Source organism: Eucyclogobius newberryi, unplaced genomic scaffold, assembly GCF_026437365.1.
Source record: "Eucyclogobius newberryi isolate DKJ021-1_F unplaced genomic scaffold, fEucNew1.0.hap1 SCAF_16, whole genome shotgun sequence".
NCBI lineage: Eukaryota > Metazoa > Chordata > Actinopteri > Gobiiformes > Gobiidae > Eucyclogobius > Eucyclogobius newberryi.
The window spans coordinates 22,533,601-22,561,564 of NW_027315790.1; the positions used below are offsets into that span (position 1 = coordinate 22,533,601).

The window sequence follows — 27,964 nt, forward strand, 5'->3', positions numbered from 1 at the left end:
TTTATTTCAAATGTGAAACTTTAATTAGGAAAAAGGAAAAAAAACAAAGAACATGCCAATAAAAATTATCAAACAACTGTATACAAGTATGTACAAAGATGTGGTAGAAATGAACCTATGCCAAATGCAGTCATTATTTTAGAAAACACATACACCCTATTTAAGTCTACAATTTAAACCCTATGTACAGCTTTTTATGTAACATTATCAGACACGTTGTATTGTTTGAATTGACCCACCAACATAAATCAATCGTAACACAACAATTGAACTTATGTTTTCCTGTTGAGGTAGCATGCCCAAACCCACAACAAATAAAATAAAAATAACTTATTCCACCACTAACAAGCAAGATAAAAGCTCAAACTCATTTATTTCCTTCAAATTGTGTTAATTTTTACATTTATTGTTCATAATATACAAAAATACAAAAACATGGGACTGTGTGGCATTTACATTATACTTATTTTTGAACCCTGCACTGAGGCTCTGTCCCTCATAGACCTTTAAATACATGAACAGCAAAAAGTTATCAACAAACTGTGATAGTGGAATAAAAGCGCAGACACAAATAAAAACAAGTTTTAACTAATGGAGCAAAAAAGGGGGATGAACTGGTTTAAAACTATTCTACTTTTCTTGAGCCTTTTTAAAACTATGAACAGGATAAGACTGAAATCACCATAGTTTTGTCGTGGTGATGATAAAATGTAGCTGCTCTACAAAGTGACGTCGCCAAAAGTTGTTTCCGTGAAATGATCATGTCCCGTCCTTAAAGAGGATTGGGGTAAGGTGCCCAACATAGTCTCATTCATTTTGTCCACGATATCATTTAGAAGTCTTTGTTTCAGCAGTACAAATTGAGAATCTAATGCACTTATATTACTGGTTGTATTTACAAAGCTTAATCAAAAAGGAGCCATTTTGGAGAGGATTATTCCAGCCTTGTGAACGACATGTTATAATATTTGACTGTATTTTATAAATCTACAGATAAATAATCCAACACCTGGCTTCGGTTGGACATCGCAGCAATATGATCAGTCCATCTAACAAGCCAGTCATTGTCGAATCGGGCGACCATTATGCGTAATATTGATAACACGGTTTCCTTATTTGGCCATTTTCACAATAAACAAAGAAGAAATAGACGCATGTTTACTCGGACATCATTCAGCAGACCAGTCTGTGCAGCGTTTCCTTTCGTCAAACCAGCGCTGTAAATACAAATAAATAAAATGGCTTGACTTCGACCACCGCAGCCAATGAGGTTTGACTGAGCAACTGCAATCTCATCACTGTCAGTCAGTGGACCAAGCTGCATCCGTTCAGTCCTCCACCTCGGCTCCAGTGCACAAATAACGGCAAACCTTCCGCTCAGTTGAGGAAACGGCGACACCTCCTGGCGCCGCAGTTGCAGTGCAGCTTGCTGTCCTCGTCCTCGATGGGGAACTTGTAGTCGTAGGTCAGCTCCTCGCCTCTGTAGATCTTTCGCAGGGCAAAGATGACGATGTGTTTGCGCCCGTCCACGTTGATGACCCGCGAGTAGCAGTTGGGCTCGCACGAGTGGTTTATGAAGCGCGCCGCGTTCCCCTGCATCGTCGCGTCCACAACGTCGAAGTCGTCAATGCGGAACATGTAGCAGCCGATGCCCTAGAGGGGACGAGCACAAAGAGAAGTCAGGAGAGATGTTGGCATGAAGATGAATATGAAAGCTGTGTCATGTTGTCTGTTCATCTCAAGAAGCGACGATCATGTCAAACTGATGCCTTGTAAAGTCAGACAGTGATGTCTGTTTGGTGTAACAATTTGCTTGCCTTTTATGCATCAAAAGGTTATGTTAACATTTTATATAGTATCGTTAATGTATGCAAGTGCTCACATCTCATTCTCGTTGTGTAATATAAATCAATTTGGCCATCATAAGAAAGAAAGAAAAATATAAATTATTAACTACTACATCTAATGGCGATACAATACAAACAGCTTTAAAATGTAAAGAAAAAATGTGGATTAAAATGTATTAAAACATGTGTTTATTAAGACTAAACCACCAAATACATATAGAACCTTTTTTTGCTTGTAGATTGGTTTAAATTGTCCATGGTATATATACTATATTGCAGGGCGGTGCAAGTATCAATAACATAGAAACTTGTTACCCATTAACTTTTGTATGAAGTGGGTTTGAACAAACCTTGCTGTCATAATATTTCTCCCGTTTATCTGTAAGGACAGCTCGAATGACGGCTCCAGCGTATTCGATCACCATCTCACCGGCCTCAATGTTTCGTTTACAGAAAAGACCTCTTCCGTGAATTGCAGATCTACAATAATGTTAAAAAAAAAGAAGAAAAGAAGCAATTTAGTAAATATGTTGTTTTGGCATTTAAACACATGTGGCAATTTTTTCACTTACCTGTAAACTCCAACTGCCTCTTTGGATATTTTCTCCAGATGTCTGTACCTCATGGCCATCGGGAGCTCGGTGCTGGTGAATCGTCTGTTCAAGAGCGAAACACAGCAATGGTGAGTAAGGAAATTACAGGAAGGACGAACGGCCTTCTGTACAATTTCAAATGAACTTACCTGGAAGATTTCAGAGGAAAATCATCATCTTCTTCCTCGAAGGGACCAATTATCTCGGGGAGAGCTCTGTGTTGCGATGCCAGGAAGTTAAACATATCGAACGTGGCTTTTCTGATTGAGACAAGAAAAAAAGAAAAGAAATTCATCAGGACAAAAGCTTCACACTCAACTTTTGAAATAAGGCTCAACAATCTACAATAATTTACTCACAGAGCTTACTGCATCGCTCTCAGTGATCGACTTTTAAGTTTATTGTACCTATTTAGTCTATTTTTTTTCATAAGGGGTATGTTTAAATTGTTGTATACATTTTATGTTCTATGTTGATCCTGCAGCAAAAAAAACCTTTGCATTTAGGCAAAAGACATCATAATTGAACATATGCGGTAAATACACCGTTACAGTTGGCTGCCAACCATTAAAAGTAACATAAAAACAACAACATATTGTAACAGATGTTGGCATTAACTTTGCAATATCATATCTGATCTAGGGATGGGCGATAATGGCAAATGCATACATTTAAACACAAAAATGCAGAAATGTCACGCAATACCCTTGTTTGGGAGTTTACACTACACATTTATGTTCTATTCTGTATATCTGGTCATTTGTAATGTTTTATACAATGTTTTTTTTTTAATTTAATACACTGAATGATCTCTTCAAACCAACTGTGGTATTATAATTATTCCCCCGATACATCTCATACCACTAATCTGCTCATGGTTATGCTCACATCACTGCTTGTAAACATGACATTGAGGGTTTGTACCGTGTGCAGACTTCGGCCCGGGCACAGCCGCTGGGGTTTAAAGGCAGGTCCTCTACTTGGTTGTCACAGCGGTGGAACCTGAAGCGGTGCTGTTTGCAGTCGGCCGCTCCCTGTAGCTGCTCCAGGAGGAAGAGGACGGCGTCGTGGAGGAGCCCCAGCACCCGCGGCCCATTCATCTCACCCAAGGGCAGCTGCTTCAAGTGGAAATCTGCACGCGCCTCCAGCACGCCGTCAATCACCGCCCGCCACGCCACTGAGTAAAGACAACGCTTGTGTGAGCAATAAACAGACAAACAAACCGAAACATCTTATCCTATTCTAGTTAGGTTAAAGAGAAAATATAATAAGGTTTTTAGTTGTTGCTTCACAAATGACAAACATGACTTTTAGTGTGCTCTTTTAGTACAATACACATGCATAAAAACATAATGCAATTTCACCAGCCACACCAGGATTGTGATTTTTGATTCTGAAACTAAAGCTCTCCTATCTTTTATTATTATGTATAGATTGTGCCAAAAATATATAAAAACACTAGTTCAAGTGTTCCCATTACCTTCTATACTGTTGGCTTTGACGCAGAAACCATCGTCGCTGGTGATTTCAAACCTCAGATGTGGCTGGTTCATACACGTCTTCTTTCTGTATTTGAGGGCTGACAGCTCATCTTCTGAACTGACTCCTGAACACAAAAACACAAAGATAAGTTACATTTGTTTGTTACAATTTTTTTTGGGTAATATCTTTAACTTAAAAATGTAACAGACCTGAATAAGGGCCCCACTCGGTGAGGTCTCCGTGTCGAGAGCTCACCCACTTGTGTGTTTTCATGTCGATGTCACCTGCGTACGGTGTAATGTCAGCTCTGGGATATCTGAACAGAACGAGATGAAACACAAAAAAACACATTATACATACAATACATTTTTCACATTTTTAAACAAAGACAGAATCGAAGTTATGGTTGAAAGGTAAATGTTTGTTCTTTACTATTAGACAATTTAACGAGTGCTCAAATTGTGTGATTGGATATAGAGCTTTCTTCAGGAGGCACTCAAGACCATTTGCACTTTCAGTCTTTTATTTCAATTGTGCTGAAATGTATTGTAATCTACTTTGATCATGGTTGTGAACAGGTTTGGCATATTCTAGTTAACATTTTAGACCTGGTTCAATCTAGATGTAGTCTAATCCTGGCAGCAGTCAAATGTTTAATATAGTGATATTTAGTGTTAAAATTATAAAAATCAAATAGTTAATGTACCTGCTAGGTTTAGGAGCTGGCGGTGCTACAATCTTACACGGGACGGGGTCTATTTTATTTTCCTCATCAAGATCAAGAATGTCCTTCATTGATGGCGCTTTTATCCGAACACAGCTGGCTTTACTACAAGAAAACAAAACACAAGACATTTATCAAAACCAGCAATTCTAAAGTTTTTCTACAGAGTTAAGACGCCTCAAAAGCTAAGTGCAGCTCTGGAGATGAACATTATAGCGGATGTGATGTTGTTGACGTTATCGTTTTCCTTTGAGAAATCTCTAACATTGGGGGATTGACGTGAAAGGAGCTGAAGCAGGACTAATGAAGGCAGGGTTCAATAAACAAAGTGGCACAGGGGCACCTGTCAATGTCACAAATGACAGAAGAAACATTTAATTATAGCAATAATTAAAGATAGCTATTCAACACATTGGATTAGGATGCATATAAAAGCTATTGTCAATCAAAGTAGTGCAATTTGTATGGTATCTTAAAGATTAGAAAAATTAGAATTTCGAAATTATCTTGAGTCCCATTTACACTAACCCTAACCCATCTTATCTGGCAATTTTCTGGGAACTATGTATGAATGGAGCTTTACATCATTACAATAACAATAATTAGATGATATTATAGAAATCAGAATTATGCTTAAAAAAAAAAAAGCATGTTAATGTCATGATCAGGTTCAAATAATGCCCAGAGGAAAAGGGTTTATTGGAATGATGACACTGCATTTTGTGTCCAATCAGCTCCATTTGCCGCCTTTTTATTAGTTTTTTATTATAGTCAATGGAATAAACGTTCTAATTTTGTACATCGTCAAAATAACCACAACAAAAACATTGCCCATTGATTCATTAATACACTAAGAAAATGCAAAATTTACCTGTCAATAGCTTCATCTGGTTCGTTCGCATCTACCAAATAGTCCAGCTTGGATTTCTTCCGGCTTGGTCTTTCGGTTAAGGACGAGACCCTCTTGACTCGGACCTGGGCGCGTGATGTGGTCTGCGCGGTGGCACTGGGGTCGCAGAGTAGTGTGTTTTGGTCTGTTTCAGACTCTTTCTTAGGCTTGCGTCCACCTTTTCTGATGATAAGAGGTTTTGCCCTTTCCACTTCGCGATGCGTAGCCATTGCTTTTTCGATTATGGCTTGGGCGGTCTGTTCTTCTTTAGGCGTGAGAGGAGGTTCGGGTGTTTTAATGGTAATGGGAGAAGGGACTGGAGATGGAGAAGGGACAGTTTTTACCATACGGAAAACGATCCTCTTTTGTGTTACCGGGCTGTGATTATCAATAGCCGACGGGACTGTGATGTGTGCAGGAAGTGTAATAGTCGCTGGGCTTGTCGTAGTCAATGGTGCGGCCGTGGGCGGCAAGCTAATCGTTGCGACAGAGCCAACTGGTGCCAAGGAGCTCTGTAAACTTGACGCATTAGCTTGATTAGCGGTGCTCGTTTCTGCAGTGGTTAAGGGCGTTGTCGATGTGGCAGTCTGGGGCTTTACTATGACGCGTGGAAGTGTGCGCTGTAAAGGATTCCCGCTGTGAAGAAACTTTGCAATCTGACTTATCTTGTTGTACGCTGGAGAGTTGGTGCTAACCGCTTGGTATGTATTAGTTCTTGGGTCTTTTATGAGAATTTGCCCTTGTCTGTTCACCAATAAAACCTGTGGCGGCGTAGCAGCGGCGGTAGGGTTAGCCGCATTAGCCGTAGCTGCCGGATTTGAGGGGCGTTGCAGTTGACTTCCTGGTTTTGCATTGTTCAAACGGATGGCGATAGATCTTCCGCGCGGTGCACTAGGTGTAATAGGTAAAGCGCTGAGCCCATTGATGACGATCGGGGAGGTGACGGTGCGCGGGACGGTGCCGAATGTAGCCACTTTAGCCACTCCTGGGGAACTTCCAACGGATGAAGGCAATACCAGTCTGACTTTGTGCTGAGGCATGACAAGATTGATTTGTCTCGGAGGAGGCGGAGGCGTCGGCGTAGCCCGCTTTACTGCAATAGCTTTCACTGGGGATGGCACTTTTTTAGGAGAATTTAGTTCTGGAGCATAATCAGGATCTTTCAAATCGTCTTTAAATCCTTCAACAGATTCATCCGATGAGCTACTACTACTATCATCTTCTGTGTCGTTTTTTGGATGAACTGTCTCTGATGCAGTGAAATGCCCCGTTTCGGCATCGAGGACATTCTTATCCAAAGGTTGCAGGTTGCTTGAACTTTGCGAACCACTGTAGATCGACTCTAGTTGTTTGATAGCTAAAGATTGCACCTCTTTGTCCATAATTTCACTATTATCACTGTCTGACTCTCCATCTGCCCCATCCAGTTGCATGATGGATTGAGCTGGATTAAGACTAGGCGTATCCGAGCTAGAGGGAACGTCAACAACAGTTCGAGAAAACTTTAAGTAACGCGTCGAATCATCATCCTCTGGTTCGTTTTCCTGCTTGTTTTTGTCAACACTGGCACTCTCGCCTTCTCCTTTGCTGGTTTGACAACTAAATGCCAAATTTTCTGAAAGCAAGTTGTCGTCAAATTCGAGTTTGGCATTTAGCATCTGGTCAACTGCTACATCTGCGTCAAATACGGTATAGGGCAGTTCTTGGGACATTAACTGTGCAACTTCATCTTCCAAATTATCAGGGGCAAGCGATATGCCATTAGCAGTTGCGACCGCTGCGTCTTCGGCCTCGGATGAAGCCAAAAAGTCTTGCGGAACCTCTGCCGAAACTGGTGTGGTTATCTTAAAGCTGTGCCTTCCTCTTGGAGAGTTGTTGAGTGATCCGCGATGAGGTGAGAATCCGGATGTAGTCGGAGAGCCCCAAACCGGTGAGGTAGAGTTTTGGCGGGACAGAGGAGGCGAGAGGGGAACGATGGCAGCTGAGCGTGGAGGGGAGCTGAAGAGGGCGGTTCTACTGGCCCCGGAGCGATGGGACGTAGGGGCGGAGGGGTCAGTGTCTGAAGGGGAGGAGCTGCAGCGACTTCTGGACGAGAGGCGACGGGTGCGACGCGTGTCCTCCAGGTCCCGAAGAGTCACGATGTGATGTGGCTTGGGTGGTGCCGTCCCTGGAAATTCCAAAAATGAAATGTTACAAGTTAAAAATATTACAGTACACTTTTCAAAGAAAATTTAATGTTTTAAATACATTTCTCAATATAATAAACCATGCATAAGATCAATCTCTTGCTTTCTGTACTTTGTTTGAAGTTTTGCTGGTTTTGTTTGTTCTATTATTGCAATTATTTTAATCAATGAAGTCAACATGCAGAGGTCATTCAGACAATGTTTTAAAAACAAGATGTTTCGAGAGTTAGATGATTATAAAGAGCTCAGAGCATTCTAAAGTCTAGATTCTCAGACCAGCTCCATCAGATTGAAAATAACTTTCAGATTGAAGTCAAAACGTCTTGGTTTTTAAAAGGTTGTCCAGATGACTACCTCTGAAGCTTTTTATAATCTGGAGTATTCCTGGACAAATGAGGGATTACACGGACCAATGAAGTCAATCATACAATTTAGCTGTTGCTAGATCCACAAAATAAATACTACGTTGAACATTCCTGTATTTACATGTATTTGTATTTATAAATGCTCAAAATAAGTCTCTTTCAGAAATTGGCAATAATTCAGCAACTAATAATTGCAATAACATCATGATATAAATAAATGATTAACCGCATATCTTTCAGCTTACCTGGAGACGGTAGCGGCCTGGACGACCCTCCAGCTGGTCTCCGTGCATGTGGGTAGATCGGACTCTTGGATCCAGGTGCATTGATGAGCATTTTGGGCGATGGTGTATTGGACTTGACAGGACTAACAGGGTAACTTTCACACTCTATGGGCTGCAAATCTGAAGAAAAAAAAAACATTAAATAAAGTTATGTAAAAAGAACAACATTTTCCAAATGCCCCCTCATTAGCCTCTGCTCACCTTTGTGGTGGTGGGGACTGTGAACGATGGTGTGGTTTTCTCCTTGGTCCAATTTTGCGTCCTGCTCCTCACCCGGGAGAGGGGTGCTGACTTCAGTGACTTTACATGTGTACTTGCAGCGCCGCCGCGGGTCAACTGTGCTCCAATACAACCGAGAACATCTGATGAGGAGGAATGAAACCATTTAAAGCAATGAGATGAGAATCGTCTTTACTCCCAAGGCTCTTTAAGGCGGTTTTACTTACTGATATCCGACAGGGTACAACCCCCTTCCGATTGATGAAAGCTCTGTTAAAATGCCCAGTTTGTGGATCTGAAGAGAGCCTGTAATTATGAAAATGTTTTTATAGATTGCATAATTCAAGGATTATTTATTAAGAAAAAAGAAGAGTGCGTCTAAAGTAAGCAGAAAAACTTTATATCAAAATACACCATAATAATCATATCTGTATTAATGATGAGAACTTAATACTGTTTATTATTTTAATATAAAGAACATCGCACAAACAGCAGAGATGAGATCCTGTGGCCACCGCGCCTTGAAATTCTGTCCATAAAAACAGAATTTCTCCTCCGGAGGAGTTGGAGGAAGTGTCTGGGGAGAGGGGAGTCCCTGCTTAGACTGCTGCCCCCGCGACCCGGCCCCAGATAAGTGGAAACCGATGGATGGAAGGATGTTGCTAAATAAGTAAAAGACAAGAAGCAATATCCATATATTTACCAATTGCCATGTTGATGGACTGTGGTTCAAGGCCTGTCAGAAACTTTCTTTTGAGATTAATTCCGTTAAAGTCCACATAAACTCTGCGAGGCACTTCAAACTCCTCCACCACCTGGAAAAACCAAAAAAAAAAAATTTCTATAAATAAACTGTCTTCATTACAGTATAAAAATTACCCTAGCGCACACACAAACACACACCTTGTCACTGATGAGCTCCCGGTGTCGGTTGCAGTAGACTTTGCGATCGTGCTGAAAGACGCAGTTCTCGACTCGAGCGCACATGAAGTGAAAGTTACTTTGGCAGGTCACAAGACAGCAGCCCACAGTGGCTCCTGACTGACCACAGCGATCACACCGCTTAAAAGGAACAGGACGAGAGATGTTAGGAAAGATGAGCCAACTTAAAACTGTACAATGAGTCAATGAGTTTAAATGATAATATAAAGCCTCAACAATTTATTTCAGTTGTAAGAAGCTTTAAAACTCCATCAATGTTCTTTAAACTTCCCACAAAAACAGATTACACTTATTCAAGTGTAATTAAAACATTTGTAGTAATTCATGGGAAACAAACTCTACAAATGTTTACCATACAATTACTGAAAACATTTACAAAGCAGCAAAGTTTGGTAAATTTTCTTCCTTCAAAGAAAAAAAACTTGCAAGTCTTCCTTATCTCTTACCAGATGGCGCCCCCTGGAGACCGCACTGTGGACCTGCAGCAGAGCACCATTGTCCTCATAAACCTCTGCAGACCAAAGGCAGCAGTTGATATGAGCCCACTCATTCTGCCCCATGTACAACAGCCGGCCTTGGTCCTGTTGAAAGGGATAATAATAAGTTAAAAATTGTGGTTTCTCATAATTTGGATCAATCGGTCACTGTAATATCAAATGATTGTAGTTTCTTTTAAAAAAAAGGTGAGTAGTATCTCAAAGGTAAAATTAAGTTATAAATTTACTTCCAATTAGGGCATTCGATATTGTGACATTTTTCAGTTCTTAAAAAAATGAAATCGTGCGAGGAAGAAAACAATGTGAATAACTTACACTTGGAGTTGCATCGCCGCTTTGTTGACACAGCATACACTGTCTCCCATCTTTTGTCTTATTGTACTCATGATCGTGTACAAAACCTGTGGAAAAGGGAGACAATCACATTAGAGGCATGAAAAAACTGTTTTTACCCTTGTTATAACTATATTCGATTGACTCATGCATGTTTGAGTACCGTACTTTTCGGCCTGTACAGCGCTCCTGAATAAAAGCCGCGGACACCAAGTTTGATGAGTCAGATGGTAATAAAACACCGCGTTTTGAAGCTTAAAATACAGAGAACACGGCCTGTGCCCTGGACAGTGCTTCCACTGTCCTCGGACATCTTGTTTTAGTGTGTCAAACGCTTGTGCTTCCTGCGAGAGTGATAAATCTATACAAACCAATAAATCTATAAATTAGACACAGTTAAATGACCGCAAGGTTCAAAGCGTATGAAAAAAGCAGCGACTTGAAGTCCTGTATTGTCCTGCATTCGAGGCTTTGGTGCAAATGAAATTCCTGTATCCACCTATGCCCTCACACATCCCTGCATTTAGTTGCAAAGATTCAAAGTGATGCATGTACGTTTCTTAGATGTCATGAAGCCACAAATGTGAATGTGAATGACAATCCGCTTATTACAGTGAATTGTACCTATGAAGGGGCAATTGACCCATTTCTGTCATATTGAGGTTTACATTTAACAAAACATAAAATTATGATCTACTTATTATGCTACTGACAGATACCAAGTGCCAGAAAAAGAATAATACGGTAAATGTTCAAAATTATTAATGTACACAGTCATTTTTGGAGTCCTTGCCCTCACCCCGTGTGTGAAGAGCCAGAGTGGACAGGTTTGAGAGTGGCGTCCTCTGCTGGTACGACCTCTCCATCCACTGTGCATAGCTGTGCTCTCTGGACGGCGGGAGGACGGCCTCTGGAAGCATACCACTGAAACACCAAAAGGAAAAATGGAATGAGATAAATAAAGAAACATCTTGTGAAATGAGTGAATATGGCTATGAAATAAAAACACAAAAATGCGAATAGTTGCAATTAACCTTGGAAATTCTTCTGAAAATGAGTTGCAGTTTTTTAAATGTCCATGTGGAAACCAAACAAATATCCGTTCCATCAACTGGAACAAAAAAACAAAAACAGAAATGTTTTAGTCATAATTTTTCCAGGTCAACATTTGTCTTCACAAGAACATCACAGTAATTCATTGTGAGTATTTGTATAAGACGTAAAGAAACTGACTTTGACATAATGATCTTTGGCTGAGTTGGTCCGTCTTTGGTCCTCGGGCAAAGCTTCTTCCTCCTTTTGCCACTTAATCAAAACAGAAGCCACATCGGCATGGAAGGTTTTCTGCAAGCAACAGAAAATATTACATTTGAAAACGCCATTTGTAAAATACATTGAAGTAGCAAATGTAATGAGGGATACTGTATACGTACAACAGAGTCATAAAGAGCAGATTTGAATTTCTTCTCCACCGCTTGAAGATCACAAACTGAATGGTCCCTGTTGTATTCTGGAGGTTTGGCGCAGCACTACAAAACAAAGGTTTGGTAATTAATAATAAGGTGAACACTAAAGCTTTTTTTTTTTTTTACTATAAACCATTACATTTAGTGGTTTTATAAATGCTTTTGGTCACTGAAAAGATACACTAAAAAAATCAGGTAAAGGGTGTACAGACTTTTAACAGGGTATGGAATCTTAATTACATGTTGATCCTTACCCGTTTACAGACGAGGAGATGCTCAGTGGCGCTGGAAGAGAGCAGATCTGTGAGCACTTCCTGGAGCTGAGCCGTGAGTCTGCTCTGGAGCGCCTCCTTCAGGCCGCTGCCTTCAGGTGCACTGCAGGGCGTGCACATGAACGGCATCTCCTCTGGAAGACTCGAAAACAACTCAAACAGCTCCTCTGTAAGAAAGCCAAAAGCAAAATTAGAGTCCAAAAATGAGTTTAAAAAGGTCATCACTTTGTTAATGCTGACCTGAAATCCCTTCACATTTTGCATGAATCCAACGGTTGCACTTTGAACACTGAATCTGTTCGTGTTGGCTGTTGTCTTCATAGCATTTTTGGCAGATGGTGCAAAAGTTTCCTAAACAGAAAGACCATTAGACCTTAGACCATTTTGACAACATTCATTCACACATCATCATCATAACATTTTAACTTGCAAATAAATGATTGCTTCACATTATGTATAAAAATATTTGTGTGTGACCTTTGTCAAACAGCGAGGTGCAGTCGGGACAGAGATCCTGTTTTTGGTTCCAGGCCAAGTCCCACGTCTTCCCCCGAGTCACACCACAACTTTGACATCGAATGCACGTCATGCACACCTGAACAAGATGCAAATGATAGCTTGATAAGCACTAATATTCAAGAAGACTGATATAGTTTTTGCAAGGGGTGTGAATCTTTAAGTTCCTGGCGATTCAATTCCGATTTTTGGAGTCTTGATTAAATTCAAAAACAAATCCTGCAAATGTTTAATTCTGGCTATATTGGTCCTTGGCTTATGTGGCTTAATAAATATATTTGCAAGGACCAATTATTGTCATACTGCAGTGATTACAGTTATGTAGGACTATGTGTCAAAGTTAACCAACATCCATATGGTTTAAAGATTTAAACAGCTTCGACAAGTTGAGAATTTAGAATTGATCCAGAATCTTGATGCAGAATCATGATCCTTAGTATGCTGACTTACCCAGGGCACATCACAGTTCAAAGGCTTGGGGTAAGTTGGTCCTAAACATGAGGGATGGTACGAGGTTTGGCATCGTCGGCACTGCAAAACAGGCTGCGGAACAAAAGTAAAATAAGTGATTTGTCATCATCAAATTTTATATTCTTGAAAACATAATATTTGTGTGGCAGTCATAAAAATAATCATTGTTAATGGTATGCTGACTCCTTTCATACACTTATATCCAATTTGGTTTAATTAAAAACTTGTAATAACCAATAAAACTTTTGCGAAACTTGACTCAAGAAACATTTTTAAGGTTATGTTAGCTGTAGTATTTATCAAGATAAAACGGCAAACTACCTTTGAAGATTTGCTTTTGCGTCCACAAACGTGACAAAACTTGCAGCGTCGGCAGCACCAGTTCTCCTTGTTCTCCTCTTGGGGGCGCTCTTCGGGTGATAAACAAAAACTGTGGAAAGGCTCACAGCAGATCTGGCAGTAGAGCATCTGTTGAGAATGACATGACACACATAAAATTAAAAACGGCTTAACTTTGGCTGATATGTTTTCAAATGTGTGATTTGTGTATTTTACCTCGTGTTGTCCTTGACTGGCGCAGAGCAGACAGACTGGCTGAGGCGTGTTTGGGAGCGAGGCCAGGACACTGAGGCCCCCCATCAGCCACACATTCTCCAGAGCACAGTCCTCCTGATGGAATATGGAGGAGAACATTAAGAATAAACCTATGCATTGGATCATTAGGATACATTGTTTAAAATACGAGTCATTTCAGTCATCTTTTTATTTCAATGCTAATTCTTTTATTTCTTTTTATGATGCTCAATTATTTTTGTTTAAATTTAAGCCATTACATTGTTTTTCCAAACTTAACTGGCAAGTCACTCGTGGACACAGTGGACTAGTGATGGTAAAAAGTAGGAAGTTTATTTAAAAAACATTTATATCATAAAGGTCTTTTTGAAGATCAAATTAGCCTGCAAAATGGTAGGATATAAAACAAACTTGCAGTGTAAATTTTCAAATAAAGGTTATGAAGTGATATTTTTGCAATTTTATTATCAATTTATAGTATGTGCAGTGGTCAAATGTAGTTTTAGCACATTTCTCATTGTCATAGGACTAATAATAAAATAAAGATATTAATTTGTCCATTTCACCTGTTCCTAGTTAGGTAATCATTTGCTTTGACATAATAATACATTTTGAAATGTGATTTCTTGCTGATGAAAATAGACTATAAACTGAAACTATTTTCTGACACTGGTCAATATCCCAGAAAGATTATCCCCCCAAAAAATATTCCAAAAGTTCAATATTGTTCAATATGATAAATAAGTAGTTATTTTTCTGTACTACCATAAGATTTGAGCTGTAGACAGTAGAAAAAATTACAAAGTCTCGACCAAGTACAAAGAAAAATGATTGTTCAGTCTAATTCTTAAAATAATAACGACTATTTGCTTATTATTTATTCAACAAAACCCACCTTGAAGTCCACTCGAATCTTATGCTTGGTCTGCAAAGGGGCCTTTAAGGAAAATCCGTTGGTTAACCCCGACCCGTTCAAGGAGGCGTACTCCAAAGGATTCTGGGGACGAAGGAAATAGTGTGTGTCAGTGATGAGACAGAAGCTCACAACTGCGTCCCGTCCTAGAAAAACGCCTCCATCTTCGTTGGCTCCATCGTGATTGTCCTTGCGGTCCTTTCGTGTACCATTTGACGGTTTAGTGGACGGGACAGATGCATCAGTGTTCGGAAAATTGTCTTTAACGGTCAAAGTTTTTTGGTCCTTGGCTTTCGGAGAGGCTGGACAACAATTACTTGAGAACATTAAGGCCTTCAGCGCACTAAAATTGAAGTTTTTTTTATTACATTGCTGCGTTTGTTGGGGCGATGTGGATTTGTGCAAAGATGCGTGAACTGAAGTTTTGGGTAATCTGTGCAATCTCAAATGCATTGACCTTTTGGCAGGGGGTGCCTGTTCTACTTCTGCTAAACTGGTGCAATCTCTTTTTGGTGATCGAAGTGAATAAGGTGACGATCGAGACAGTTTGCGGGCCGACCACTCTGGTGGCAATGACAGACTACCGTGCAAAATAGAGTCAGGCAAGCGGGACAGGCGGATCTGTGCAGGGCATTTGCACTTTTTAAAGTCCTGTGGAGAAGACGATTGAAGAGGAGTGATCGGTTCACAAGGGGGTAACAAAAGATGGTCAGTACGGTCCAAGGGTTTGGGGGAGGGACTTCTTGTAGTGCCCCTTTCTTGTGGGATAGGAACTGGTGACGTTTTGGTAGTAGTGTGAGCAGCACATGGCAGGAGAGTGTCAGGCAATCGGTCCAACTGTATAACGAGAGTAGATGATGGATTTGTAGGGCTGTTTTCTGGGGTTTGAGGGGAAAGAAGAGTAGATTTTGTTGTTGGCGAGGGCGATAATTTAGCAACCGCTTGAATATTATACACCGACAGAGACTGTGGGGCAGGTAAAGAGTACAGTGGTGCTTTTGAAGGTGAATTCGTTGTAGAGGAATCCTTTATAAATTGAGATGAAAAATCCGTACAAAGTTTTGCTGCAGTGGGTGATAATTTAGCAGCACTTTGACTCTGTGATGATTGTGATTGTGGCGGCTTCACAGACGCATCAGATTGCAGGATAGGGCCAGGTAAGCTGTCCTGGGCCACTTTAGAAGGTGGATTTGTAGAAGACTGTTCTACAGGATGAGATTTGGTCAGAGGTGAACTTTTGGGGTTTGCCTCAGAACAAGATTGCGGGATAGGACCAGGCAACTGATCCATTGATGGCATTGAGGTCGTAGGGTTCTTTCCATTCACTTGGGGAGAAGGAGGGTTAAGAGATTTTATGACAAGAGAGGAAAATTTAGAGTTGGCCTGGGTGGTGGCCTGCAGGACAGAGTCGGGCAACCGGTGCAAGTGTATTTGAAGTTTCGGCATGGGGCTCCGGGGTGGGGTCTGGTCTGGTAGTGGTAAACTGCTCTCCATCTCTTCGACGCTTTGCTCTGCTTGTTCCTGTGAAGGAGGGGACTGCCTAAGCCAACCAGCAAGACTGCAAACTTACACTAATACTATTCACATGCAAAAGGAGGCAATTAAAGGCCAGGCGATTTGAAAAAGAGTAAGAGTAAGAGGAAAGTGTATTACAATTTGAAAAACAGCATTGGGTTAGCCAGAAGAGGGAAACTATCAGGTCAAGAGGAAAGCAGACATACAGGCAAAAAAAAGCTAAATTTGGTTGAATCAAAAGCGGTGTCAATGCTACGAAACTAAACTGAATATCTTTAATGCTGAGATATTTATATTTTTTTAGAGTGAAAATAGTATGAAAAGTGCTCCGCAATGAATGGAATAAAAAAAAAAAAAAAAAAAATGCATTTAAGTAAAGGGCCAAAAACAAAGCAAAATGTTTACATGATAATTTTATATAATTATTAAGACAGACAATCATTTAGTCTTAAAAAAATTATCTGTGAGCTAAACATTTAAAACAAAAACGCATGCATCTCGGTGTCTAAAATTCATATCATCTCACACCCTGGGGTTTAAACCACAAATGTATATCAAGCATAGTGTCTACATGCTCAATAGTCTGATAAAATAACACTGAAAATCTCAGAGTATGTGCTTCTAGTTCAAGCTAATCAAAAAAAGGCAAACCAAAGAAGCAAAGCAGCAAAAAGCCATGCAGAAGTCAACTCCAGATTATCTTATCTTTCTTTAGGAACAAAACCAGCTGTGCATTAATTTACTCGACTCTAAAGGGCATCAATAAAGAGAAAATAATTTAGACAAAATAATGACTGATGAAAATGTGCAGTCCGCCACAGCAATATTTCACTTTAGAAGCAGCTAAACAAATATTTTATACAACTTCAACATGGTAAATTGAAAAGGGGATGACAATGGCGATGGGACAGTAAAACAAAAAAACAAGACAATAAAAAAAATTGAGTTGCTCCGATCAGGATATTTGAGGCCAATCACTGGTACCGATCATCTGAAATTTGTATTTGCCGATACTGATTACATTTACATTTTTTTCCAATAATAATATATCTTTAAATTAAATATTTTGTATGTGGCCCTTTTTACACAGGTGAGTGCAACAGTAGATTTAGCATGTTTTGCATTGGCAGAATTGACGCTTTTAAGTGTGCACCCTTAGTCACGGCAAAACGTGCTAGAGAAAATGTGGTAAACAGGCAGACAGGGAAACGGGCGCGCGCGTCTTCACATGCTCTCCCGGGACTGCGCACAGGGACGGACTGTCGCAGACTCCCGCAGGATTTTGGCGAAATTTTGCTTCACGCGCTCTTATCTTTTGACTTAATACAGCTTTTTATATTTCATTTAATGCTATTTTACGTTGTCAGCAGTATATATATATATATTTATTTTATTACATTTTATTTATATTGTAGAAATCAATAATCTAAGTGCAGCAGATCCATAAACCAAGTAATAAAATAACCAAGGCCAAAACGAGTTAAGTGAGAAATGAGAAACCATTTGGCACTGTCACTTCATATGGCTGATAGACGACACATCTGGCTCTGAACCACTATTATGCTTTCAACTAAAAGACTAGCAGGAGCTCGTAGTTCTGTGCGCGTTTACAAAAACATGTGGCTGCTCCGTGTTGTTGTCCGCTCCAGGAGCAGGCGAGGTGGCTAAAGATAAGATTATCTACTTCAAGACAAATGTATTTACATCAAACACTGTTAGCCCTGAACACGTGTATACTGTCATAACCATGCGCAATAATGTCATATTCATACGCAATACCGTCATATTAATGTCAATCATATTGGTGCAATATTCTCCATCCATATAACTGCTGTAAATAAGAGTGTTACTACTGTTACTATTATTATTATTACTTTATTTATTTATTTTATTAATATAAGGAGGTAAGAGGTTTTTTTTATAAAAGCTTTTCAATTAAGATTGTTTTTAAAAGCTTTCTTTAAGTTATCTGTTCTTTTACTTCTGTACCTACTTGTGTTGCAACACTGAAATTTCCCCATTGTGTGGACAAATAAAAGGCTTATCTTATCTCATCTTATGCATGTAAAATGTGATTGGTGCATCTGATTGGCCCATTTTGCGGATCACCCATCACATGATTTTTGCCCAATCATGATTGCTGGCCGATTGATCGGAACTCCTCCAATAATAAATATGTATTAAAAAATGTTAAACATGCTTATGGTTGTATTAAGCCAGCACAAACAAAAAGATGTGTAAATATGTCTGAATAAAGAGCAGCAGCACAAAACTACCAAGAATATTTCAGTATTAGTAGTAACTACACTTCTAACAGCGCTATGCATTTCCACTCTCGAAATTTATGAAGAAACCAATTAGTGACAAACATGCATTTTTTGGGAGAAAAGGGGGAGTGGAAAATTCACGAGGAGGGGTAGAAAATAATAGAATAATAGATTTATTTATTTTTTATTTTTTTTTGGGGGGGGGAAATCCCCCCGAACCACCAAAAAGGTAATAATAAAAGCAGAGATGTTGTGTGGGCTGTAGTATTTTCAGAAAATGTTGTCATGAAAACAGGAACTTACTGTTATTCAAAAATGTTTTATGATGGCCAATGTACATCAATATATTTGATAAAGCAATAATTTTGACTATTAGTCTACTGAATATCCAAAAATACTACTTGAGCCTGGCCTTAAGGAAAGGGTTAGGTGAAGGAAAGCAGTGGAAGAGAGCTTATAATTACCTTATGTGATCGAGGTCTGAATCCTTTATTGAAGAGTCGCCGATGCTTCACGGGTTCAGCGTCTCGCACTTCGCCATCTTGAGAAGTGAGGCCTCAAAAAGAAGATAAAAATTTAAGAATAGAGTTTGAATACAGTTATGTGGTTTTTATAATACAAATACTTTGATTCATCTAGTCCCTGCATTGGGCATTGGCATATTAAATGCACCTTGGTTCTTGGAGCTGGTCTTGTTTGTGGCCTTGCTTTTGTTCTCCTCGTTCCCAGGGTCGTCCTCGTCCGAGAGGAGGTTGCTGTATGACCGCCGCTTGACGTTTCGCAGAGATTTCTTTTTGTCTTCACATGGCACCAAAGCATGAGCAACTCGGGACACATATTCTTTTGACTTGACTAAAGGAAAGAAAAAAATAGGTTGACATTTTATGTTTTTTTAAGACATTGGAGTAATCCAATCATCTCCACATACGTTTGTATGGTTTGAGGATACGTGCAAGTTTAGCCTTTTCAATGCGATCACACCTTCTGTATCTAAAAAATGGAGATAAAAGAGCATTAAAAGGTTTGAAGGGTTTCATTTTAATAAACTTTGACTAAAGGAAGTTTTTGCTGTTAAGTTTATCAACAAACTGTCCCAAACGCACATGCAGCACTGCTTCTTAATGTTGGATCCTCCAAATTTGGGCTTGTCAAGGCACATGGCGCACTTGCCACAGTCCCTCTCGATCAGGCAGCCATCACACGTCCCACAGCGTCGTGACCGCCCACCGCCCGGGATGTACCGTGACTGTGCCCTTCTAAACTTCTTCTTTTTGCCCCGTCTCTTCAGCGGGATTTGTTCCTGAGCGGGAACCCACTGAGCAGCGTCCTGGTCCGATAGCTCGTCGTCATCTTCCACAGCGCCTGAAAAAGTGGAACACAGGCAAGTTCATGCAACTGCTTTTATTAAATGTTATGAGCACCTAACTGTGAATGTTCGACAGAACTGATATAAAGAAAGAAAATAAATCTGAAAAAACAAGAGTGACTTGTGTTGGCGGAGTGTTCATTGAAGTAGTGAGTTTAGACACCACTTCCTCACCTTAAGGTGGGTGGAGCTCACTTGACCAGTGTTGGTAAAGCTTTCCAACAGCGGTGGCTAATCTGTGTGTGACAAGAGATATTTTTGCTGGCAAAAATGTTACTCTCATCTACATTCAGCAAACACTATTTGTTTACATGTTTTACTGGTAATTTATCCTTTTCAGTTTTGACTTCAACATCTAGGATGTTTAATACTTAAGTCACGTTAGCTGTGTACTCGTTAATACATTGATCCTTTATTCATTCATTCCTCAATCACACCTGGCTACTTCTAAAGCTACATCTGCCCTGGGGCAGACTGACAAGAGATGAGGGTTGGCATTCTGTTCTTCAACGACCACCAAACACAAAGTGAAGCAAACACCTTCAGGCGAGGTGTGTGGGTGTCCAAAGACATGACAAAGGTATTATTAGGCGGAAAGTGGACTTTGTACAGCCAACCTTCTAGTCACAGCCACTGTCGCCACAATGAAAATATGAGAAGATCAATTTCCTACCTGATGCAAATGTGACTTTTCCTCTCCGCTGATACAAAAATTACATTGTTTTATTGGTTAGGTTCATCTTCCAGTATATGTTGGATAACATTGGGTATCTATAAGTGTAACATTGTGTTGTGGTATACATCTCCTTAGTTTAAACTCTTCAACTCGCTCATTCCCAAAGTGAGGTTTTGGAAATCATTGCACTTGAGCAAAAACAGAAAAATATTCCAAGAGATATTCACGATGGTCCAGCCTTTTGCCCTGGTCAGTACCTTCTATAGTGGGAGAGAAGGAGATGCCCTCCCTCTCATGCAGCGGCAGAGCGCTGAGTCGAGGGATATCGTCTGGCACCATCGCTCGGGGCTGTCCCAAAGCCACAGCCGCTGCACGACACACGTGCTTGATCCTTGGACCAGCCAGGGGTTGCTCCTTCAAAAGAAAACGCAACATTGGTGCTTGCTTAATCTCCCTAAACAGCTCTATGGGAGTGTCAGCTTTTATGTCATTTTTAATATAAATGCTTTTACAAAAACTACATGTTTCAAGAGGCAAACATTTTTCCAAATCAAACCGATAAAGAAAATAGTAAATAGTGAATAGTGTTATAAATAATTATTACCCATAGACAAATTATAATTTACCTGAGGGCCATGATCTTTGGAGTGGAGGCCATGTTTTCTTCTTCTTTGCCTTCTTCCTCCTGCTGCCATCAATGACTCCTTAAAAGTACAAAAATAGACGCTTTATGGTCACAGAAATTGTAATATTACACATATTTTTCTATCTGTTAAATACTTCCTTACCTGTGTCATTTTGAGCTGCTTCTGTTGATCGATTTTGATGAGCTGTACTTTGGCCTTCCTGAGCATCCTCTGGAGCATCCTTTTGTTGGCTCCACTGAGACCAAATCTATGTCCCATTGCGCTCACCTCCTCTGTGGTGTGGCCCACTGTGACCTCCCCTGAACAAGAACCCAGATATTACCAATTAGCAACAAATCAAAAGTGTGTCTTAATGAATGTTTTTCTTAACCTAATAATTAGAATAATAAGATAAGCAATTTCTTGTTTTAGATTTTTGTTTTGCCTTTCCCTGCAATGTCTTGTGTAATCTGAATTATTATTGAGCAATTTCAATTACAATCTATTTGTGGCGACTGTGTGATATTTGGCTTAACTATGAAACTTTACTTGTGGGGGGTCTGCCATCTGTGTTATTGCTTTGCCTGGAATGTCCCCAGGACTTCATTAGACTTCGCCATCTTACATTAATCATATATATTGATATATATATTTTATTACCCATATTAGAGCAGAAATATCACTTTATACCCTTTTAAAGTTCAAAACTATTTTGGTTTCCACTTTTAATCAGCTTGATTTACAGATTTATTTTAATTAAAAAACATATTGATTTGCATATCTTCAAAAACAGCTATAACAACATTGATATTCCAATAATCTGCCCACCTTTGACTAGATGAATTTGTTTTTTGTTGCAAAAATATACATTTGTTACTGTGAGCGGAGATCTGACCTATAACTCAGGAGGGTGGTGTCACATGTTTGTCTCCATGGAGATAGACCTGTTGTTTATTGCCAAAGCAATTACATCTCCAAGGACACCAGCAGGAGGCACATCCTCCACCAAAAGTTACATAGTGCAACTTATATAAAATAAAATGAATTAAACTGAGCATTCAAAGCAGCTCATTCCCTTCACCACAGTTTACCAGTAGTTGTTAAAATTATGATTACCTTCCATGGCCGGTACTTCATCTTTAAGGATGAGCTCAGAGACAGCTGCTGCTGCACTCGCATCCACCGACACAGCCAGCTTTCTTATGGCTCCAGGACTGTCAATCTCCTCCATTTTAATCTTGGACTTTCTCTTCCGTTTCCGCACTTTAGTTGAACTCTCTGCAACAGATTCGCCCTCCGTTTCAGACACGCTTTTCTTCCTTTCTGCCAGTTTTGACGTCAACTTTTTCAGATTTTTGTAGATTTCTTGACTGCCTCCTGGACTTGGTTTAGTTGAGGATTTGTTATAAGAAGACTGACTCTCAAATCCAGACGGTGAGGTGCTGTATTCTGGCATCCAATCATCCTCAAACCCTAACTTTGCCTCACCTTTGAAAGGCCTTTTTCGTGTTGGCTCTATTTCTTCTTCCAAAAACCTTTTAGGCATTTTGATAACACGTGAAGACCTACCACTAGTCGTCAAAGGAGTTGAACTATTGGAGCTAGTTTCTGCCTGTCCTGGCATTATCTGTGGCGTGCTGTTGGTATTAACAGGCACCAGTTCATATGTAAAATATTTGTTTTTGGGACGCTGCCGACGATCTACTGGAACGCTCATTGCTTTTGGTACAACTTTTGCGGATCTCGAAAACAGTTTAGACTTAGACTTTTGTTGTTTTAACAAAGCCAATTGATGAGGTGCTTTCACTTCTTTCTCTCCCTCATGTTTAATTTCTTCTGTACCCAAGTCCACCGTGTCCTCACTCCTCCCCTTTGTGGTATCAGGACTCAGCTGCTCCGTCTCCTCGTCGGATGTCCCATCACCTTCCTCAATCTTAGGATCTTGTTCTTTACGCCTTTCACTAGGAAGACTTCTCTGTTTCCTTCCAGTCGAGGTAATGGCCGTTTGGTTTTGCACGCGGCCCGAGGTCCTGATAGATGGAGCTGATTTTGCACTGCTACTTGCGTCCAGTCCAGCTTCTGTACCGCTGTCTTTACGCGACCTGGATACAATTTTACCGATGACAGCCGGTTTATGTACAATTTTTCCAAGAAGGGGTTTTGATCCCGGAGACATGTCTGCAGACTGTGGAGATTGTGATTGACGTAGAGGTGAATGGGGAAAAGTTGTGGTCCCGAATCCAGTGAAATCCTCTTCCTAAAAAAACAGAGCAACATTATATATTCAGTAAGAAAATACAACATAGACAGTAACCAGCTGTAAATACACATTAGTTTAGTAGTAACACATACATCTTGATTTTTAGGACTGAAAAATGGCCCAGAGAAAGCTGCAACTTGTCAATGTTTTACTGTACCATTTCTTTCATTCTGTCGGTCATTCATAACCTTTTACACAAGAACAACCTCAGAAACCTTGAACTAAAGAAGAACACAGGTAGGATAAGAGTTTTTTATAAGTTATCTGTTTCTTTATTACTATACTTCTGTGCCTAATCTGTTTCTGTACCTAATCTGTGATGCAATGTTGAAATTTCCCCATTGTGGGACAAATAAAGGTCATCTTATTACAAAAATTAGGGCTGCAACTAACAATTATGGTAGTGAACCAGTCAGCGATATTTTTTTCAATTAGTCGACTAGTAAACCAATTATATCTATAATACATTTCAAGTCAAATAAAGGATGAAATATTAGGACTGAAGGCTTCTAGATAAAGATGTATGAAAAGTGCAAAATGGTGCTGCCCGGTGGTTGAGCGGTTAAGACACAGCAGAGTGAAGCCTTGAATTCTGACTTCAACGATTTACTGCATGTCCTCCCCTCTCTCTCACTCCCCATTTCACCCTGTCTTCTTCTATCTAATAAGGCCTACGGGAAACAAAATGCAACAAAAGAAATAAAAGCGGAAAATGAGAAATTGTTTATTATTTTTTGCATGCGTGTTAGTCTGTATAGTCCAGATAACTATTACAATTATAAAAATACGAGTATGGTTATTTTATACTGGACGTCATTTCCCCCCCTTCTGTTTTACGTGTGTAAGAAAAGTGCACACTCTAGAAACACAAACATGGCTCTTCTGACTATAACTGCTCAAAGCAGAATTGCACAATCAAATAAAGTATCCGTGGGTTTCAGGGTCAGGTTGTCAAAAGTATGAAAAATCAGATACTTATGAATACTAAAAGTATTAGTAGTGTAGAAACTAAATACTAATTTCGAACAGTATAGCTAGTTACAACTTTTATTTATTTATTTTTTTTTAAATCGTAAACCGAACAACCTTTTGTCAATACAGAACAGTTTTAGAATGATCTTGAGCTTTAGCATAATTACACACTAGTTACTATTATCACATGCAATGGTATTTATGTATTTATTTATTTGTCTATGGGAGTTTTTGTTTATAGGAGATCTTCTACTGAAAGTGTTTTTCAGATTTCCTATAAGTGATCTGTTCTTTTTCTGTATCTGCCTCTGTATCTTCCTGCGTTGCACCAATGAAATTTCCCCATGTGGGACAATAAAGGATTATCTTATCTTATCTTATTGTGTGTTGCAAATGTCAGTCTGTTTCAAACCTTGCCCTAAAGGAAATCCTCAAGATTCTCACTGAATATTCTCACTGGAGGTATCCAAATTTGTTCTTTCCTTAATATCAAAATAGGGTTTGAAATTTCAGTATCAAGTGGTGCTGGTTTGCAAGCAACAAGCAATTCAAAACAATATTATATCTTTTTAATGGTCAAAAGTACTCAAATTGGTGCCTATAAACAGGATGCTGAAATCCATCAAAAATAATAATATAATGCAGCATATGGCATGTAACAAAATTCCATGGATCTGTAGATTTAGCTCTAATCATCAAATGCATAAATATGATTCTGGTAGAAGTTTTTGGCAGAGATTGTGGATTCAAGATTCAGAAAATGGAAGCAGTAGCTGGGAACAAGTTGGGACATATCTGTAGAGTAAAAGTGGCTCAAAAGTGAGAGGGTTTCACTGACCATGTGGCACTTACCTAAATCAGCATATGGTATGATATAACTAAAATTCACTTTATTTGACCTCTATTGGTAAGAACAAGCAAAGCACAGCAGTTGCTCTGAGGATGAAAGGGTTAACTTACAGGTCTTGATTTGATTTTCCATGATCGACTGCCTCAGCCTCTGCTCCAGCTCTTATTGCGTTGCATCAGGACCAAAACTGTTCAGCATCAATCCACTGGTTACATTGGTAATACTTCTCTACAAATCTGCCCTGTTTGCTTCTATGCTTTATTGTTACATGGCATAGGCAATCCCATTCACAATCTAAAAAATTAAATCATACTAGGACTGGTAAAACACTAAAAGACAAAACCAACACGAAGCATTAAAATACCATCCAGATATACTGCGTAATACATCCCTCCTTTAGAAAACCCATCACACAAATCACCAGATGCAATAGTAAATTGCAGATAGTTAATTAATGATGGATCTAATTAACGTAGGTTTCCACAAACGAAATAACCTGGGCTCTGCAGATCGTGTGCTCCTGAAGCTTTAGCATGAACCATGGGACTCTTACAGCCTCTCTACAGGGATTTCATCAGTGATGACTGGCTGATGTCATAAAGTTAAAGAATGCAAAACTCACTCAAATAAAAATATACTAAGCCACCAATACTTTGATCAATGAAAAGGGGCTACCGGAATAAAGTCTGAAGAATAAAGCCTAAAGAATAAAGTCTAAACTTAGACTTAGACTTTAAACTCTAAACTCTCTTTAGGCGTACAACTATAGTGGGTGGTGGTAATGTAACACTTGGTTACCAACTGCCATAAAACACCAAAGAAGAAGACATTATCCTCTTGGATTATCCTCTTCAGTGACTTTTGACGTTTGTCAAGACCGGGAACTCGGATATTTGAGTTCACGGTCTAAATTCACAGATTGACAATGACTCTTGGATGAGATTTTCTAAAACTGGTGACTACAACTGAACCTTTTTCTACAATGGATCACTCCTGGACGAATGAGGGATTACACTGACACGTTTGTCAAGATAGTTGTAAAAAGTGAATTATATCAACACATAATTGCTTAATTAACAGGACTTAGGGCTGAACAAATTTGGAAAAATATGAAAGTGAGAATTTTTTAGCAAACATTGTAATTGTGAGTTTATGTTTTAATTGTTAGATTCTGTTCAAAGTGTCGAGGAGCATTAAGTTTTGAGAGAATAGGCCAAAACTACAGGGTTTAACAGCTTTATACATAATATGAGATGGTATTTTGTTGTTTTGCAAAGAACATAATTGCAGTCGATTCAAATTGTGATTTCGATACGATTGTGCCTCTCTTGCAGCCCAGCAGGATTATTACAGTCAGACCGTTTCTTTAAATTAGTTTCAATGTAGAGCCCTACTGAATTTTCGGATCAAGTTTGTTCATTAGTACAGCAATGGTTGAAGTCAGCATCAGTTGTGAAAACGTAAAGTCGACGTAGTTTGAGTCTCTTCCAACCTCCAGCTTGGAGCAGATCCCAAAACAACGCGGTCAGCTGACAGCTCCAACGTGGAGAGACTGAAGCATCTGTGACGCTGAGGCAGCCATGTCTCCACAAAGATAACTCCAGCGCCTACCACCACTGTCTCAAACAATAAGAGAACGGATTAAGGGTTTCTACAACAAGAAGCCATCGTAGACTCTCTAGCGCCAAAGTTTCCGCCTCCAGTTCCTGCCAAACAAAGTCAGCTGTGGTGTGCTCAGACGACGACACCAACAAAAACACACAACAATAAATGTCACAAGAGGCTAAATGTTGCACATGCTGCTAATAAAACACAAACATCTTGTTTAGATTCTGGAGTTGAGGCTAGCATTGCTCATAACTTGTGCAGCACCTTGTGTTTCAAAGGAGTGTTTAGTGTCGGCGGTGCATTTAAATACCAAATGAGCAGATAAACATTTGCCGTCGACGCTAAATATTTACCTCTTCACTGCTGCTGGAGATGAAGCCTGTGTCTTTTTGCCGTCCGTGCTTCTCCGTGACCCCGAGCAGGCGCAGGAGGCACGGATCCTCGCTAAACGCCAGCCCGATGTTTACGGGCCTCGGCCCAGGCACAGCCTGCTCCCCGTCGTCTGAGCCCAGCCGTCCGCGTTTGGTGCGTTTCTCCGCCCGCAGCCTGCTGCGAGCCGGGCCTGGCCGCCCCGGGAAGCGGGCCTTGGCCATGGTCTGGATGTTTAGACCCGCGCCGGTCGCGGGGGGCGAGAGTCCACCTCCCGATGCCGCCATTATTTACTACTACACCGCCGCGCTGGAGGAGGTGCAGCGCTAACGAGAGAGGCAAGATGGACTGCTCCGAGCAAAGGCGCGATATGAGGCGCGCTGCACCATGGGTAATCTCCCTCTGGTACGTACGTGCTTTCTACGTCCTCTGTGCGTCGCTGCGTCCCCACCAGAGACTGCTGTCTAATATTAGGCCCTGGAATCTATCTATAATAACTCTCTAAAATAAAGTGGGATGGATTCAATTAGAAACTCCAAAGTACAACATCATTGCATGAAAAATAGGCAGTAATTCTAGAAGTGTAAATATAATTTCAAACAAAAAATATATATTTTTGTTTATTTATCTATCCTCAGTTCTACAGAGCATTAAAACAAACAATACAACAACAGAATTTCCATTGTTTTAGTGACACCATTTAAGACGGAAATACTGACGGTTTGTGCAACTGAATTTCGTGTACGTACATTTATTATTAATAGTCTATAGTCTACATTTTAGACTGAAAATTACATACATGTTTAAAATGCTTGATGGTGCTCATGATACACCAATCCTGAAATTTACAAGTTTATTATTTAGAATATTTTCAGCAATAGTG

General features: G+C 39.9%; 1 protein-coding gene across 2 annotated transcripts; it reads right to left on the reverse strand.

The window, feature by feature from the left end:
* kmt2ba (lysine (K)-specific methyltransferase 2Ba) lies at nt 1-27,483 on the reverse strand. 2 transcript variants are annotated; one of them, XM_072447963.1, is made up of 36 exons: nt 27,066-27,483; nt 22,139-23,279; nt 21,185-21,342; nt 21,023-21,100; nt 20,654-20,810; nt 19,458-19,716; nt 19,283-19,344; nt 19,027-19,206; nt 18,819-18,910; nt 14,555-16,093; nt 13,642-13,755; nt 13,408-13,554; nt 13,066-13,158; nt 12,577-12,694; nt 12,340-12,450; nt 12,082-12,266; nt 11,795-11,890; nt 11,595-11,705; nt 11,396-11,472; nt 11,161-11,285; nt 10,344-10,429; nt 9,978-10,112; nt 9,493-9,651; nt 9,293-9,404; nt 8,817-8,895; nt 8,572-8,732; nt 8,332-8,490; nt 5,518-7,702; nt 4,629-4,751; nt 4,132-4,238; nt 3,921-4,046; nt 3,365-3,617; nt 2,590-2,700; nt 2,420-2,503; nt 2,198-2,327; nt 1-1,653 (listed from the first exon to the last, which is right to left on the reverse strand). In XM_072447963.1, the coding sequence occupies exons 1-36, from the start codon at nt 27,366-27,368 to the stop codon at nt 1,378-1,380; spliced, it is 9,432 nt and encodes a 3,143-aa protein (XP_072304064.1). In that variant the 5' UTR covers nt 27,369-27,483; the 3' UTR covers nt 1-1,377. The 2 variants fall into 2 exon arrangements, with proteins under 2 accessions (XP_072304064.1, XP_072304065.1); XM_072447964.1 differs by having other exon boundaries at nt 14,555-14,656; nt 27,066-27,479.
* Between the last annotated feature and the right edge of the window lie 481 nt (nt 27,484-27,964).